The following is a 16,429-nucleotide window of genomic DNA, read 5'->3' as shown; positions in this document are numbered from 1 at the left end:
AATTTCTTCAACACTTTTCTACTTTCCCCCTTTTATTTAACATAAACAATAAAAAAAACCCAAAGCAACCCATACCAGCTGTAAATATCCATTCTCCCTTCCCTCCCTCTCCCACTCCATTTTCTTGCTTGCTCACATCACCAGTGCACAAGCAGAATTGCTGTAACGTAATTTATAAACGCATGGTCTTTATTTATATGTAATTTAAATTTATAGACCACCCGTCTCTGAGTACACAAAGCAGAGGGCAGTGAACAACAGTAAAGGCATTAGGGTTTGTAGAATCTTTCGGGCTCAAGTGCCGTGTTCTACTGGAGAACGTTTTTCTTCCAGATGTTTCGTTCTCAGCTGTGGAGAACATCCTCAGTGGCGTTGCAGCCGGAGCAGGCTGCAACGCCACTGAGGATGTTCTCTGCAGCTGAGAACGAAATGTCCGGAAGAAAAACTTTCTCCAGTAGAACACAGCATTTGAGCCCGAAAGATTCTACAAACCCTAATGATGTTACCAGCCGTGAAAACCTGAAATCTTTGATAACAGTAAAGGCATTTGTACATTAATAAAAACAGTACTGGCAGTTAAACAAAATAGCTAAAAACATTCTCAAATGGCGCTGAAACATAAAAGTTAGAAACTGTGTCACTGTCTTGTGGGAGAGTTAGAAAGGAAACAGGATAGGGTGGGGAAGGGAGTGCCAGATAGGATGGTACCCGTTGCTATCCTCAACCAAAAACCTTGCAGGACGTCTCTGCCTTGCAAGCCCTGCAGAACTGTGTTAGGTCCTGCAAGGTGCAAATGTTATTTGGCAGAGAGTTCCACCTGAAAATGCTCTGGCTCTGGTTGAGGACAGCCAGAGATCTTTAGGGCTAGCAATCAGTAGTGAGTTATTTTCTGCAGAGCGTAAAGCTTTTGGGGGGACATACCAGAGGAGGCAGTTCCGAAGTTAATGTGGGTTCCAGGCTGCTCAGAGCCTTGAAAGTTAATACCAAAACCTTGAACCTGGCTCAGTACTCCACTGGGAGCCAGTGCAGCTTGCTCCCCCCCCCCCCCACCCCATTTAGGGGCTGTTTCTTTCTTTCTTTCTTTCTTTCTTTCTTTCTTTCTTTCTTTCTTTCTTTCTTTCTTTCTTTCTTTCTTTCTTTCTTTCTTTTTAAAGCAATCATTGGCCACCATTCCTCTAAAAAAAGTCCTTTCCTTGTCTCCCTTGCTCAGTCTTGACTTGCTGCAACAGTTGGTAAATAAGATCCCAAACTTTCTGAATCCAATCCTGCTTAGATTGGAGAGCGGGGCATCTTGTTTCTCTCACTGCTGTGTGATACAGCTGGTATTACATTCTGGATTACCTTTCTAGGAGTGTGTTCTGTGTGGATCTAAAAAGCATAGAGCTGCCAAGTTCCTGCCGGGGGCGGGGGATTCCCTGGTTTGGCGGGCCCCAACCCGCCAGCAGGAAGGAGGCCACCGGTGGAATCCCTGTCCTCAAAGAATCCAATTGCCAAGTAGTGTGTGCGGCGCCCGGAAGTGATGTATCATGCCAGGCCAGCACATGGGGATGCTCTAGGAATTCATGGGAAACTCTATGGTTTTATGTGGGGATGCTCTAGCGATTTTTTGGGGTGGGGAATCTATGGTACCATAGAGTTTCCCCCCAAATTGCTAGAGTTTCCTGAAAATTCCTAGAGCGTCCGCACACGACATGCACAGTGCGATACATCACTTCCAGGTAACGTCACAAAGAAAACTCTCCTGCTGGTAACCTCGGGGACTTGGCAGCCCTAAAATAGCACAGTCATTAGATCAACAGGAGAAACATTTTAAAGCGTTTTGGGCTGATCTCCCTGGCCCTTGGGGAATGGGGTTAAAAAGGAAAGCAGAGTGGGAGACAGGCTGTTCCTTGTCCAAAGCTGAGCATCTGAAATGAAAGGACATTTCCTCACCCCATATGAGAAGCTGCATAGGGCCTGTACTCTAATGTGCTGTCTGTCTGTCTGCCTGTCTGTCTAAACTATAAATAACATAAAAATAGGGCATGTAGAAAGAGTTATTCTCTTACAAGGCATCATTAATCTAAGCCGTTTAAGGCTTTTAACCATTGTCTTAACAACCACATAATGTGCGTTTGGGCTGACTCTCCATTAACCTTGTGCACACAGAGATCCCATGAGACTTCAGGAGTTCCTTTCCTGGATATACTCTCAGCAAAGGGCAAGGTGAATTAGAATCCACGGATGGAAAAAAGGACAGTGGACCTTTAGAGCTGAGTACACAATGCACACACACACACAGAAATTCCAAAGCTAGCTCAAAATTCCAAAGCTAGCGCAGCAACCCAAACATGCTTTGTAAATCAATCAAATGTGCATATAGTTTGCATTGCTTGTTTTGCTTCTCTCAAGCCTCAATAGAGGGGTGAAGAACTATTTGGAGCTCTGAAGCTGCTCCCCTCCTGACCACGGGAAACCCTGATTGGCTTCCCTCTGCCTCCTTCTTCCAAGTACTGCCCTCCAATTTTCAGACACTTCTTTGCAGAAAAAGGGGAAGAAACTTGGGGTTTTTGCTACTTAAAAAAAAAGAGAGAGAGTTGAGCATGCTGAATTTGGAATGATGAAGTACATTTGCTAAAGTACAAAATAAGAACATAGGAGAAGCCATGTTGGATCAGGCCAATGGCCCATCCAGTCCAATACGCTGTGGCACACAGTGGCCAAAAAACCAAGTGCCATCATCAGGAGGTCCACCAGTGGGGCTAGAAGCCCTCCCACTGTCCCCCCCCCCCCAAGCACCAGGAATACAGAGCATCACTACCCCAGGCAGAGTTCCAACAATAGGCTGTGGCTAATAGCCACTGATGGACCTCTGTTCCATATGCTTATCCAATCCCTCTTGAAGCTGTCTATGCTTGCAGCCGCCGCCACCTCCTGTGGCAGTGAATTCCACGTGTTAATCACCCTTTGGGTGAAGAAGTACTTCCTTTTAGCCGTTCTAACCCAACTGCTCAGCAATATAATTGAATGCCCACGAGTTCTTGTATTGTGAGAAAGGGAGAAAAGGACTTCTTTCTCTACCTTCTCCATCCCATGCATAATCTTGTACATCTTGTAAAAAATACATACAGGTCTGGCTATTACTGCCTTCCTCTGCAGAAGGGTGGCCCTGAGAAGGAAATTTCTCTGTGGAAATTTCTCTGTATTGCTGAGCTGTACAGAGGAAAAGCCATGCTGGTTACAAGCTACCTTCCAGGAGCTAGGAGGAGTCTGTCCAAAGCCTTTCTTCCCCTCTGAATGAGGCTATAGCTTTCTAAGCCAATCACAGAATCATAGAGTTGGAAGAGACTTCTAGGGTCATCTAGTCCAACCCCTTGCACAGTGCAGGAAATTCACAAATATCTCCCCCCCTCCACCATACCCCTGGTGATCCCTGTTCCATGTTCAGAAAATGGCAAAACCCCTCCAGGATCTCTGGCCAAACTGGCCTGGAGAAAAATTGCTTCCTGACCTCAAAGTGGTGATCAGCATTTCCCTTGGTATGTAACAAAGGGCCACAAGAACTAAGCACTGGTGCAGCCCTTCCTGCCCGCACTCTCACGATCTGCCTAAGTTCACAGAATCAGCATTGCTGTCAGATGGCCAGCTAGCCACTGTTTGAAATCCTCCAAAGGAGGACAGCCCACCACCTCCCGAGGAAGCCTGTTCCACTGAGGAACCATACCGCTCTGTCAGGAATCACTTTCAAGCTACACACCAAGGTTCCTCAGACATTATTAGGGCTGCTTCAACGAGAAGGCCTGTGACAGCAGTCACCCATTTTCCTCTGCAATACCCAGCATTCACCTACAGTCGTTTATCTTTTGGGCTACGTCTGCAGTGCCTTTGTGGAGACGGTGAGATCCAATAGCCCTAGTCAGCCCCCTATGTGAAATGCAGGCCTCATTTTGGAGAGAAGCTCGCAGGAACGGAGCTCTGGAACCTCTAAATCTTGTCCTCTTTTTTAACAAACACCCCCTCCCCCCAAATATTTGCTTTTGGGCTCCATCGTTTAAACCCCATGTGAGAATTTTGCTGAACTCTCAAGATTTGACAAACTTTAAAAAACATTTTTCCGCACCAAAAATGGGAAAATAACCAAAACATATCAAGCAGACAGATGGAAATCTTCATCACGCTGCTGTGGCCACACAGGAGAAAAAAATTTAAAAAGTATGATGGGAGTAAAGTTTTAATATGACAATTATAATTCAAGAAGCATTTTAAGGTAGACGGTGAGATGATATAATTTAGTACACCTTCCAGTGATGTCAACGGTGTATGGCATATACAAATAAGTTGTGCTAATGAGCTCCAGCACCTCTTTTTCTACAAAATGACCCCTGGAGAAATGAGCATGCACATTAGAACAACTCCCCCCCCATCTTTTCCCAGAATCCTCTGCAGCATGCGGGGGTGCCCCACCAGATGGCCAGGAAGCCTTGGACAGACAGCTGATATAGACAGCTGATTTCCTACAGGTATTTGAGAAAACCATGGCTCTGCACTGCAGTTAGAAACGTTCTGCTGGCAGAAAGGGCCCTTAGAGACAATGCCGGACCCAATGAATGGCAGTTCGATCGCCGTCCAAGCCAAACACACACACACATGTACAAAATGTCCTTTCTAAAATAGCTACTGGTGGTTAGTGCAGCGAGCAAGCCACTGTCCAGGGATCAAATGTACCGTTCTTCAAATTAAAGGGCAGAAGCTGGTAAAACCATACAAGGAAGGGCAGGACTTTTTCTGAGGCCCACGAGCCCAGAGAGATGACCTAGACACAGGGCTTTTTTGTAACAGGAACTTCTTTGAATATTAGGCCATACACCTCCTGATGTAGCCTGATCCTCCAAGAGCTGACAGGGCTCTTCGTACAGGGCCTACTGTAAGCTCCAGGAGGATTGGCTACATCAAGGGGGTGTGGCCTAATATGCAAAGGAGTTCCTGCCACAAAAAAGGCCCTACTCTAGACAGATTACTCCAGTCCATCCTTCTACTTTGAGGCAGGACACCCTCGATACTATTTGCCTTCTCTGCAAAGATTCCGTTCTGCCACCTTGAGATCACAGTGCAAAATCAAGCAAGCTTGCATCATTGCTCTGATTTTGCATGCCAGTGGTGTTTACTCTTTTGCATCATTTCTACTGTGTAGAGAATATCCTCACCCCCGTGGAGGCCGGCAACGTGCTCGTAGAAACAACGCAAGCTGAGGTTCCCAGGAAGCTGCCTTCTGTAGCCAGTGCCACGTTTCCTGGTTTTCTTTTCAACGCATCTGCCAAACGACAGCATGCTCACTATCCTGGCTCATATCTAAAACATCTCCAGCAAGTTATCTGCCTACTCTTTTTTTTCTAAAATGCTTCTAAGGTGGGAGACTCCATGGCTGGGCTGAAGAGGCTTGTAGGATTAGGATGTTTATCCTAACCTCACCTTTGACCTCCAGGGTCACAACTGGGTTTGCAAGAAGGTTACTTTTGAGAAGAACATAAGAACATAAGAGAAGCCATGTTAGATCAGGCCAATGGCCCATCCAGTCCAACACTTTGTGTCACACAGTGGCCAAAAAAAAATTATATATATAAGAAAGCATGGGGTAATAGGACTCAGGGCTCAACTGTCTGTGTAAAGTCTCAGCTGACTTATGGCAATGCCAGTAAGGGGATTTCAAGGCAAGTGGTTAAGCAGAGGTGGTTTGCCATGGCCTTCCTCTGCAGAGCCTTCCTTGTTGGTCTCCCTTCCAAGCACTGACCCTGCTTAGCTTCCAAGATCTGAGATCGGGCTGTATCATGCTGCCTTCCTTCTCCCAGCCCAAACTACAAAAGGTAAAGGTAGTCCCCTGTGCAAGCCCCAGTCGTTTCCTACTCTGGGGTGATGTTGCATCATGACATTTTCATGGCAGACTTTTTGTTATGGGGTGGTCTGCCATTGCCTTCCCCAGTCATCTACACTTTCCACCCCCAGCAAGCTGGGTACTCATTTTATCGACCTCGGAAGGATGGAAGGCTGAGTCAACCTTGAGCCGGCTACCGGAACCCAGCTTCCATTGGGATGGAACTCAGGTTGTGAGCAGAGAGTTTAGGATTGCAGTAATGCAGCTTTACCACTCTGCGCCATGGGGCTCTTAACCCCAAACTACCTCCCTGCGAAATAAGGAAGGCAATTCTTTTTATTTGGGGTATTGCTCCTTCCACAACAGAAAGACAATGAAGGACCAACACAGCGTCTTTCTTCAGGAGACCAAATAAGGCCTGGGCGGTCTCAGTAGCTGACATCCAGCATATGATGTCAAGTCGCAATCGACTTATGGCAACCACAGCAAGGGGCTTCCGAGGCAAGTGAGAAGCAGACGTATTTTGCTATCGCTTTCCTCTGCAGGGCCTTCCATCCATGCTTAGCTTCTGAGATCTGATGCGATTGGGTTCTACCATGCCGCCCTCCCTCCCTACTGACATTTTGGCTTCAATCTGTGATATCCCATCAGGATTACCCCCTATTTTGGCACACCTTTTTGGCACATCTGAAAAGTGTTTATGTCTATCCCTCTTCCCATCTTTTTTTCTTCTTTAGGAGGAAAGTCCCCAGGACTATGGGAACAACTCCCCAAGAAAGTTCAGTATCAGCATAGACTTCTTTTAGGTTCATATCTTATAGGGAATGGAGGTTGTAGCTCAGCGGCAGAGTATCTGTTTTGTATATAGAAGGTTCCCAGTTCAAGCCTCAGCATCTCCAATTTAAAGGAACTAAAGCAACAAGAAAGATCTTTTTGTTCCAGGAGGCAAGACTGTGCCAGATAGACCAAGAATCTCGCTCAACCGATCAGCTTCTGATGTTCTCCCAACATTTATTTGTATATATCTTTCTCTAAGTGTAGAAACTGTTGCTTCTTGAGTCTCATGCTTGTGTATATTCTATGATCTTGCAATTAGCATTTGGCAAAGAATTCAACATGCTGATGTTCTTGACTTTTTAAAAAGCAAGTTTCTAGTCCCTACAACTGTGCAAAGAAGCCTCAAAATACTTCAGCAATGCTTATATCTACCACCATCATTCCCATCAAATCTCATCTCTGTTAGATGCCAAAGGTGCGATGCTGAATAAACGAATAAAACAACAATATATGAAGCTTTAAGGGCTCTGCAGGAATTTTAGCTGCAGAGTTGCTCTCTTGGGCTGTTGTTTTTACAGACTGAGATGTCATGATTTTATACATTAGCACTGATGGGAGAGGCCTTATATTTATACACTGCTTTGACTGCGGTTTGGATGGGAAAGCAGTTCATAAGTAAAATGAAATCTCATCGCTTGGACACAGTTTGACAATTTTTATCAAAGAGAAGAGGTCTCCCACTTTTTTGAGCTTGTGGATACCTTTGGAATTCTGACACAGTGTGGTGAGTGCAGGAACACAATGGCGGCTGTAGCTTATCTTCAGTCACACAGTAAACTTCCTTGTGCTGCGGTGGCAACTGCTGTCCAAGCAATGTTTTTTTTAAAAAACTGCACAGCCAATTAAATATCCACTGGCCTTGCTGGGCAAAAGCCTCCCCTTGGCCCCTACTTTCTAAAAACATTTGGCAGCCACCAGGAAAGGAGTCAGTGAGAACCATGGCACCCAGGGCTTTTATTGTAGCAGGAACTCCTTTGCATATTAGACCACACACCTCTGTTCTAAGAGCCCTGTAAGCAATTGGAGGATTGGCTACATCAGAGGTGTGTGGCCTAATATCTAAATGAGTTCCTGCTACAAAAAAAGCCCTGATGGTGTCCAGGGTCGCCAAGTTGGGGACCCTGTCCTAGAGACTACTGTTAACTCCAAACGTAACAGAACAGGTTCTCTCCCTGGGACCTGTACCTTGTGCACATTGAGGGGACACTCCAGGCCACACTTGCACGTGCCGTCCGCCAGCAGGTACGCACGAGTCTGCTCCAATGAAGCCAGGTTTGTGCCACTAGGACTGCAAGAGAGAGAGAGAAAGCAGGCAACATTAGAGGTAGCACCGGGGTGGAAGGGGCCCATGCCCCAGTGGTGGGAAGAAGAGGGGCAGCTCACCTGATATAGCGCACCCCGCCCTCTTCCACCCTGCGCTGCCAGCCCACGGGCACAGGTGCGACTGCTGGGCGCCCACCTCGATCCACACCACAGCAATCATCGCCGCCATTCATTGTGCTCCCTCAGCGCTTGGGCACCTGAAAGAACCATTGGTCGCTGAGGTAAAATAAGGAGACAGAAAACGCTGCAAAGAGGAGCATGAGAGGGGAATGGGGTTGGATGGCACAATGGCTTAACAACACCCTGAGACCCAGGGGTTCAACTCGATATAAAATATTATAATTTTAAGCTGTTTTTATGTTTTTAATTAATGTTTGAGCCCATTTGCAGGAAGGGCAGGATAAAAATCAACTGATATTGGCACAGAGGGGAATGAAAGGCTTGGGTTCATGTGGCAGAGTGTAGGACTATGGCCTGAGACAACCAGGTTTGAATCCCTATTCTGCCACAGAAGCTCACTTGGAAGCTCATTGGGCCTGTCACACTCTCTGCCTAACCCACCTCACTGAGTTTTATTTTTTGCCATGTCTCCAGACATGTTTGAGGAAGCTCACAATAAAACAAAACCACACTAATGTGTTTCTGTCGACCCTTAGTTTGTGAGCCGCCCTGAGCCTGTCTTCGGCGGGGAAGGCGGGATATAAATTTTAAAAATAAATAAATAAAGCAAACATACAATAAAAACTAGCCATAACGGTAAAAACAATATCAAAAAGACAATGCAAGTTAGTTAAAAGAAAGCATGCCAATAAAAACAAGCCAGGATACAGATCAACACAAAAAGAAGCAGTCTAAAAATTATATTGATAAAACAGGCTAGGAGAAGACCACCAAACAATTTTAAAAAATGGAACTTTTCAGTTAGAAGCCTGAGTAAACAGAAGTGTTTCAGCCTGGTGCCTAAAGGAGAGTACAGTAGGCACCAGGTAAGGCTCCAGGGGGGAGAGGATTTCAACAGCAAGGTGCCACCACCCAAAAAGCCCTGTCTCTGGGCCCCCCACCTTACTTCTGCAGGCAGGGGCACAAAAAGAGGTCTGTGGGAAGAGAATCTAAGCTGATGAGTTGGACAATACAGCAGGAGGTTGGTTCTAGTATTTGTATGGGAACAGACCTAAAAAGAACCTGAAAGTTTCCCCTTCATGAGGCTGTGTAGCAGTTGCATAACTATTAAAGGTTCTGTTTTCATCTGCACCAATTTGTTTCTTCATCTTCCATTTACCTTAGCGTGTCCCCCTTTTTTTTTCAAGTACCCTGGCCTTATGCGTAAGAACCAGCCCTTTGAATTGTGCCCAGAAACAGATGGGCAGCCAGTGTAGATCTTTCAACACAGAGGTGCTGTGAAGATGAAGTGGAGGAGGGGAGAATGGGTCTCCCACTGGGAAGAAAAGCAGGGTGTAAATAAAATAAAACAAAAAACCACAAGAGCTCAGGGCAAATCAGAGGTGGGACTAACATGGCCTGGTTTTACAGGCCAAAACTGTGAGGCCTGGCTGAATTAAGGAGCAGCGGGGCCATGGACTTCAGCCCTAGAAAAGCCTCAGACAAGATATTGTGGGAATTTCAACCATGGTCACAAATATGGCATCCAGTATTATGTCCCCTCATAACCCTCAGGTGGACATTTGCCAAAAAGCCAGGTAAATGTCAAGTCTACAATTGCCTGGAAAGGTGAGATCAGGAGACCTAGAATAGCAAGAGGCTCTGCAGGGTTGCTATTTGTCGATTTATGACAAGAGACCCTTAAGAGTCAAGCCACATGATCAATGCAGTGACCACACAGTCCTTCTGGGATTGTAACTAATTCAGACTACAGGTGGGGGAATTGTGCTTTCTAATGCATTCCATGTAAAAACCTTGCATAGTTTGGACAACTCACTCACTGGGGGAAGGTTATTTCCTGGCCCTTTCCCCAACATGGTATCTTCTTACAGGAAAGAGATTTACTTATTGATTTATTTAGAAAATTTATATGCCACCTCTCCAGAGACCTGCTTGGGATGGTTTATGACTGAAACAATGAAATGAAGCCACTAAAACAAGCCATTAAGCAACAAGCCCAGTCTGTTAAAAACAAAGCAAGCTAGGAACTCAAAGACAGCATAAAACAAACATCAAGCGGCCAGGAATGATATCGCTAAAACAATCCTCAGGTCAGAAGCAGACCATCAAACAAATGATAGAAAACCACTGGTTAAACAAGTAAAAAAGGAATGCTTTGGCCTAGTGCCTGAAAGGAAGTAAGGTAGGTGCCAGGAATACCTCAAGGGGGAAGACATTCTATGAGGGAAAGTGTGACTAAAAATATGTTATTCTCTCTCTCTTTCACACACACACACTCCACCAGCCCAAAGTGGTACAGTCTGGGAAGGACTCTACCACATGATGTTTCCCTCAACTGGCAGATCAGCCTTCTGAATACAGACAGGACTACCACTGAATAACAAAAAATAAAAAATTCTACAGATGATGAGAGAAAGGGGAGAAAAGAAGAGCTCTCATAACAAGGAGGCTTCAGGTTAGAAAGGAGGCATCAGCAGGATGTGAGAGATCTCAGGACTGTGTTATTTGGGGGGGGGGGAGGGGGGACTGAGGTAAATTGCCATGACAGTCTTCATGTTCCCTCACCCTCTGCTGTCTGTCTCCCCCATCTCTCCTCCTCACACACTCTGGGCGGTCCTGACCTACTAAACTCCATCAGGAAGGAGCCGTGCAACAGCCAACAGCCGGCTGATCCCTTAATCCCAGCTCTGCCCTGCCAACGGTTCCTACCTGCTCATGGCTGCAAACCTCGCGGCAGGCGGCGTTAAGGGTGGGCACACTCCCTTCTGGCATTCATAGTCCAAGCAGCCTTTCTTCTGGGGTCCAGGCAGTGCCCAGTCTGGTGAGCTCACGCCCACTCTCCAGCCACACTAGCCAACACCTGGAAGAGAAGAACAACACCCTGCTGTGGCTGAAGGGTAGAGAAAAGGAGAATCCACACAACCAGCCTGCTCCAGACAGGGGGAACTTGCTGATTCCACTTCAGGGTCACCCCGTTAACTTGGAGTGCCATGCTTCCCTCTCTGGGATAGCAACGCTACTTGTTACTCTGAAATTGTGTGTGTAAAGTGCTGTCAGCCCTGACCTGGATAGCCCAGGCTAGCCTGATCTTGTCAGATCTCAGAAGCTAAGCAGGGTCAACCCAGGTTAGGACTTGGATGGGAGACCACCAAGGAGGTCCAGGGTTGCTACACAGAGGAAGGAAATGGCAAATCACCTCTGAATATATCTTGTCCATGAGTGGTCATCAAGGCTGCAACCTGACCGTACACATGAACTACCATCGAGTCAAGCAGACTTATGGTGATCCTGAGAAGTTTTCAAGGCCAGAGACAAAAAGAGGTTGTTTGCCATTGCTTACATCTGTGTAGAAACCATGGACATCCTTAGTTGTTCTCCCATCTCAATGCTAACCCAGGTCAACCCTGCTTAGCTTCCCAGATGTGACAAGATCGGGCTAGCCTGGGCCATGCAGGTCACAGCACTCTGAAATTAGCCACATGTTATTATTGTGTGCTGCAATATGAAGGACGTGCAAAGTACTAGGGACTTGGGACATAAGATATGTAGACAGTATCACATCTGTATACTTCCTGCTACTCAGTCTAATCAAACCAATGTGAACATAAGAGAAGCCATGTTGGATCAGGCCAATGGCCCATCCAGTCCAACACTCAGTGTCACACAGTGGCCAAAAACCCAGGTGCCATCAGGAGGTCCAGCAGTGGGGCCAGGACACTAGAAGCCCTCCCAAGCACTAAGAATAGAGCATCACTTGCCCCGGACAGAGAGTTCCAACAATACCCTGTGGCTAATAGCCACTGAGGGACCTCTGCTCCATATGTTGATCCAATCCCCTCCTGAAGCCATCTATGCTTGTAGCTGCCACCACCCCCTATGGCAGTGGAGGGGTGGTAATATCTGAGAGACCCAGGTTTAAATTCCCATTCTGTCACTGAACCCTGCCAGGCGACTATGAGCCAGTCACTGTCTCTCCAGATAATCTGCCTCACAGGATTGTTGTTGAAATGATAAAATGGAAGAAGGGGAACCAATGTTATAAGCTGCTTTGGATCCCCATTGGGGAGGAAAACTGAGTATGTGTGTGTGTATACACACACGGGGGTGGAATTCTAGCAGGAGTTCCTTTGCACACACCCCTGATGTAGCCAATTCTCCAAGAGCTTACAAAAAAGAGCCTTGTGTGTGTGTGTGTATACACACACACACACACACACACACACACACACACACATATATATATATATATATATATATATATATATATATATATATATATATATATATATATATATATATATATATATATATATATATATATATATATAAAATGCCAAGTTTGAGTTCAATGGCAGACCAATGAAGCCTAATTCTGAGTATAAGCTTTCGCGTGCATGCACACTTCCTCAGAACTCCCTCTGAAAAAAGTGTGCATGCACACAAAAGCTTATACCTTGAAAAAAACTTTGTGGGTCTTAAACAGGGGTGGACAAACTGCAGCTTGGGAGCCACATATGGCTCTTTCACACAAATTGTGTCCCCACTGCCCCACTGGCCAGACTGGAGAAGGCATTTGTCTCTTTAAATCACTTCTCCAAGCCAAGCCAGCTGGCAGCTTGGAGAATGCATTTAAAGTTGCTTTCTTTGTATCTCCCCCCTCCCCATCTATTTGCTGTCTGCCCTTCCTTCCGGCTCTGAAACATCTGATGTTTATTTTATGCGGCTCTTACATTAAGCAAGTTTGACCACCCCTGGTCTTAAAGGTGCCACTGGACTCAAACTTTATTCTGTTGTTTCAAGCCAACATGGTTACCCACCTGAATCTAAATAAATACCGGCCCCTCTGGGAAGAACCAATAGCCCCCCCCCCTTTCGTTGTCATGGTCACTTAGTGAAATGCCAAAGTGACATGTTTCTAAGCAAACTGACTTCAGTGGACTTAGAAGGGTGTAACTAATTAGGGCCTTGACCTGGATGGCCCAGGCTAGCCTGATCTTGTCAGGTCTCAGAAACTCAGCAGGGCTGGCCTGGCTTAGGACTCGGATGGAAGCTTTCCAAGGAGGCCAGGGTTGCTATGCAGATGCAGGCAATGGCAACCGCCTCTGCACATCACTTCTCTTGAAAGCCCTATGAGTTTGCCATTAAGTCAGGGTTTCCCAAACGTTTCCCCCCAGTGGCCCGGTTATTTTTACACTGCTCCTTTCTGGCCCACTAAAATTTGGGGGTGGAGCTGGGAGACAGGAAATGATGTCTCCCCACCTGGCGGGGATACTACAAAGGCAGGCGATCGCCCCATTTAAACATTGTGCTGGGAGTGTTTAAATGGGGAGGGAAGCCCAGGAACTTCCTTTGCCATCTCCCTACCCCGCCCCCCATTTAAACACCCTGCTAGGGTGTTTGAACGGGAAAAGAATCCTGGAAACTGCCTTTGCCATCTCCCTGCCAGGGAGCCTAGGAGCGGCCTTTGCCATCTCCCCACGACCCAATATTGAGAGGTCCGTGACCTGGGGCTGGGTCGCAGCTTTGCAAATGGGAAACGCTGCTGTAAGTCAGCTGTGACTTGACAGCACTTTCCACCAACAACAAGTTACAGTTGGACTGTAAAATGCTTTTACCTATAACCTGTACCAGTAAGGGAGGGGGAGGGTCATCTAGTCTTTTCCTTCCTTATTTGCGATTAGTGGAGGCTGCTTAGAAAAAGATATTGGATTTATATCCCGCCGTATACTCTGAATCTCAGAGTTTTAGAGCAGTCACAGTCTCCTTTACCTTCCACCCCCCTCCACAACAGACACCCTGTGAGGTAAGTGGGGCTGAGAGAGCTCTTACAGCAGCTGCCCCTTTCAAGGACAACTCCTACAAGAACTATGGCTGACCCAAGGCCATTCCAGCAGGTGCACGTGGAGGAGTGGGGAATCAAACCCGGTTGTCCCAGATAAGTATTCATATCCCACTAGTCAAAATCCTCAAAGCCAGGACTAAACCCGGCCTGTCTGGTCTGGTCCAGATGCAGGCTTTTCTGTACTAAACAACAGAAAATAGACAGGTGAAACTTTCTCTGCCACTGTTTCTCCATGCTGCAGAGCGTCACAAGTTAGTTTTCTGGCTCTTGTGCAGTCGTTAGGTTTTCGTTTTGTAGTATTCTCTTGCTGAGTTCCTCTACAGATGGTATAATGTTCTCCTGGACTGCACAAAGGGTAGTTTCTCGACACCTGGAGGAAAATGCCCTGTGCTTTTATGCACGTATGTGCTGTCAAGTCGCAAACTACTTATGGCAACTCCAACAAGGGGCTTTCAAGAGGAGCGAGAACCAGGAACGAGTTGTCATTGCCACTGACTTCCTCTGCAGAGTCTTTCTTGGTGGTCTCCCATCAAAGTACTGACCCTGCTGAGCTTCTGAGTTCTCATGAGGTAAGGCTATACAACCAGGGGAAGCCAAACTGCGGCTCGGGAGCCACATGTGGTTCTTTTCACATATATTGTGTGGCTCTCGAAGCCCTCACCGCCCCATTGGCTGGCTCAGATAAGGCTTTTGTCTCTTTAAATCCCTTCTCCAAGCCAAACCAGCTAGCAGCTTGGAGAACACATTAAAAGTTAAAGTTGCTTTCTTTCCACTTCTCCCTCCCTCAGTCTACCTTCCTTCCTACCTACCTACCTACATCTGACATTCATGTCTTGCAACTCTCAATCATCTGATGTTTATTCTATGTATCTCTTCTGTATACTGAGCCACCTTCCTTCCCTGTCCCTTTCTTAAAGGCTTAGTGGTGGGAAGTGCCGTCAAGTCAGAGCTGACTTATGGAGACTCTATAGCAGGGGTGGCCAACAGTAGCTCTCCAGATGTTTTTTTGCCTACAACTCCCATCAGCCCCAGCCATTGGCCATGCTGGTTGGGGCTGATGGGAGTTGTAGGCAAAAAAAAAACATATGGAGAGCTACCGTTGGCCACTCCTGCTCTATAGGGTTTTCAAGGCAAGAGACTTTCAGAGGTGGTTTGCCATTGCCTGCCTCTGCATCACAACCCTGGAGGTTTCTTATCCAAACACAAGCCAGGGCCAACCCTGCTTAGCTTCTGAGATCTAATGAGATCAGGCTAACCTGGGCTATCCAGGTCAGGGCAATAAAGGCTTAGTGGCATGTTATTTACCAAGTGAGTTTATTCACCTTCACGCCACAAAAAGCTTCAGCTATATATTCCCACACCTCAAGTTAAAGAGACAGGACATTTTCCCTCCAGGCATGTTGGTAACCCCAGCCACACAATTCCTTCCTGGGGAGTGATTTATCCCATATTTCTGTTCTGGTGCAAAAGTCCACAATGGAATAAGTTTCTGATAAGACGCTCCCTAAAATTATGGTTGCTACTAGTGACACCAGCCTCCAAGTGGGGTCTGGAGATCTCCTGCTTTTACAACTGATCTCCAGCTGGCAGAGATCAGCTCCCCTGGAGAAAATGGCTGCCTGGAAGGGTGATCTCTATGGCACTGTACCATGCTGAAGTTCCTCCCCTCCCCAAACCCCGCCCTCCCCCAGATCCACCCCCAAAGTCTCCAGGTATTTTCCAACCCAGGGTGGGCAAGCATATTGCTAACAAAACTATGTATTGATCTCATCCTGTGCCTCTTACAGCTATTTGATCCACACAAAAAAGTAGGTGACATAGGTGACTTTTTTCAAAGAGACAAGTTAGTTTATTCATTCACTGTGTGTTTACAATGTCTTCCCCTACCTCTCCGAACTCTTGCTTGAGGCAGTTAACAGATAAATAGAATAGACATAGAATAAAATAGAATTGAGATGGGGGAAGTAAAATGCAAACCTCACAACAAAATTCTGTGGGTCAAAACAATTCATGAAAAGTCCAACTGTAAAACTTGTCAGCAACAAAACCACTTGAAAGCTACAACGATAATAAAAACAGCAGCATAAAATAATCCACAGGCCAAGCGTAGGCTGTAAAACACCCTAGGGTGGGGGAAAGTGCTGTCAAGTCCAGACAACTTATGGCAGTTTCATAGGGTTTTGAAGGCAAGAGACATTTAGAGGTGGTTTGCTATTGCCTGCCTCTGTGTCACAGCCTTGGTATTCCTTGGAGGTCTTCCATCCAAATACTAGCCAGGGCTGATCCTGCTTAGTTTCTGAAGATCTGATGACATCTGGCTAGCCTGGGCTATCCAGGCCTGGGAGGTAGCATTGTCAAAATACTAAGGGGATGAAAACTATGCTTATCTAAATGCTTGGGTGCATCATCATCATCATTAATTTTGCCTGGTGCCTAAAAGTAGGCATCAAAGGATCTTC

The 16,429-nt window shown here is 46.4% G+C and overlaps 1 protein-coding gene across 1 annotated transcript in view; it reads right to left on the bottom strand.

Moving 5' to 3' along the window:
- Nucleotides 1–16,429, bottom strand: part of MBD6 (methyl-CpG binding domain protein 6) — a 49,785-nt gene that overhangs the window by 29,894 nt on the left and 3,462 nt on the right. Inside the window, exons 2-4 of the mRNA XM_060253313.1 lie at nt 10,838–10,988; nt 8,069–8,205; nt 7,871–7,973 (exon numbers count right to left, since the gene is read on the bottom strand). Coding sequence (XP_060109296.1) covers nt 7,871–7,973; nt 8,069–8,181 — 216 coding nt within the window. The 5' untranslated portion in view covers nt 8,182–8,205; nt 10,838–10,988. The remainder of the gene's footprint in view (nt 1–7,870; nt 7,974–8,068; nt 8,206–10,837; nt 10,989–16,429) is intronic.

Source organism: Heteronotia binoei, chromosome 13, assembly GCF_032191835.1.
Source record: "Heteronotia binoei isolate CCM8104 ecotype False Entrance Well chromosome 13, APGP_CSIRO_Hbin_v1, whole genome shotgun sequence".
Classification (NCBI taxonomy): domain Eukaryota; kingdom Metazoa; phylum Chordata; class Lepidosauria; order Squamata; family Gekkonidae; genus Heteronotia; species Heteronotia binoei.
Note: the sequence above shows the minus strand (reverse complement) of the source record. Positions and strands in the feature narration are given on the sequence as shown.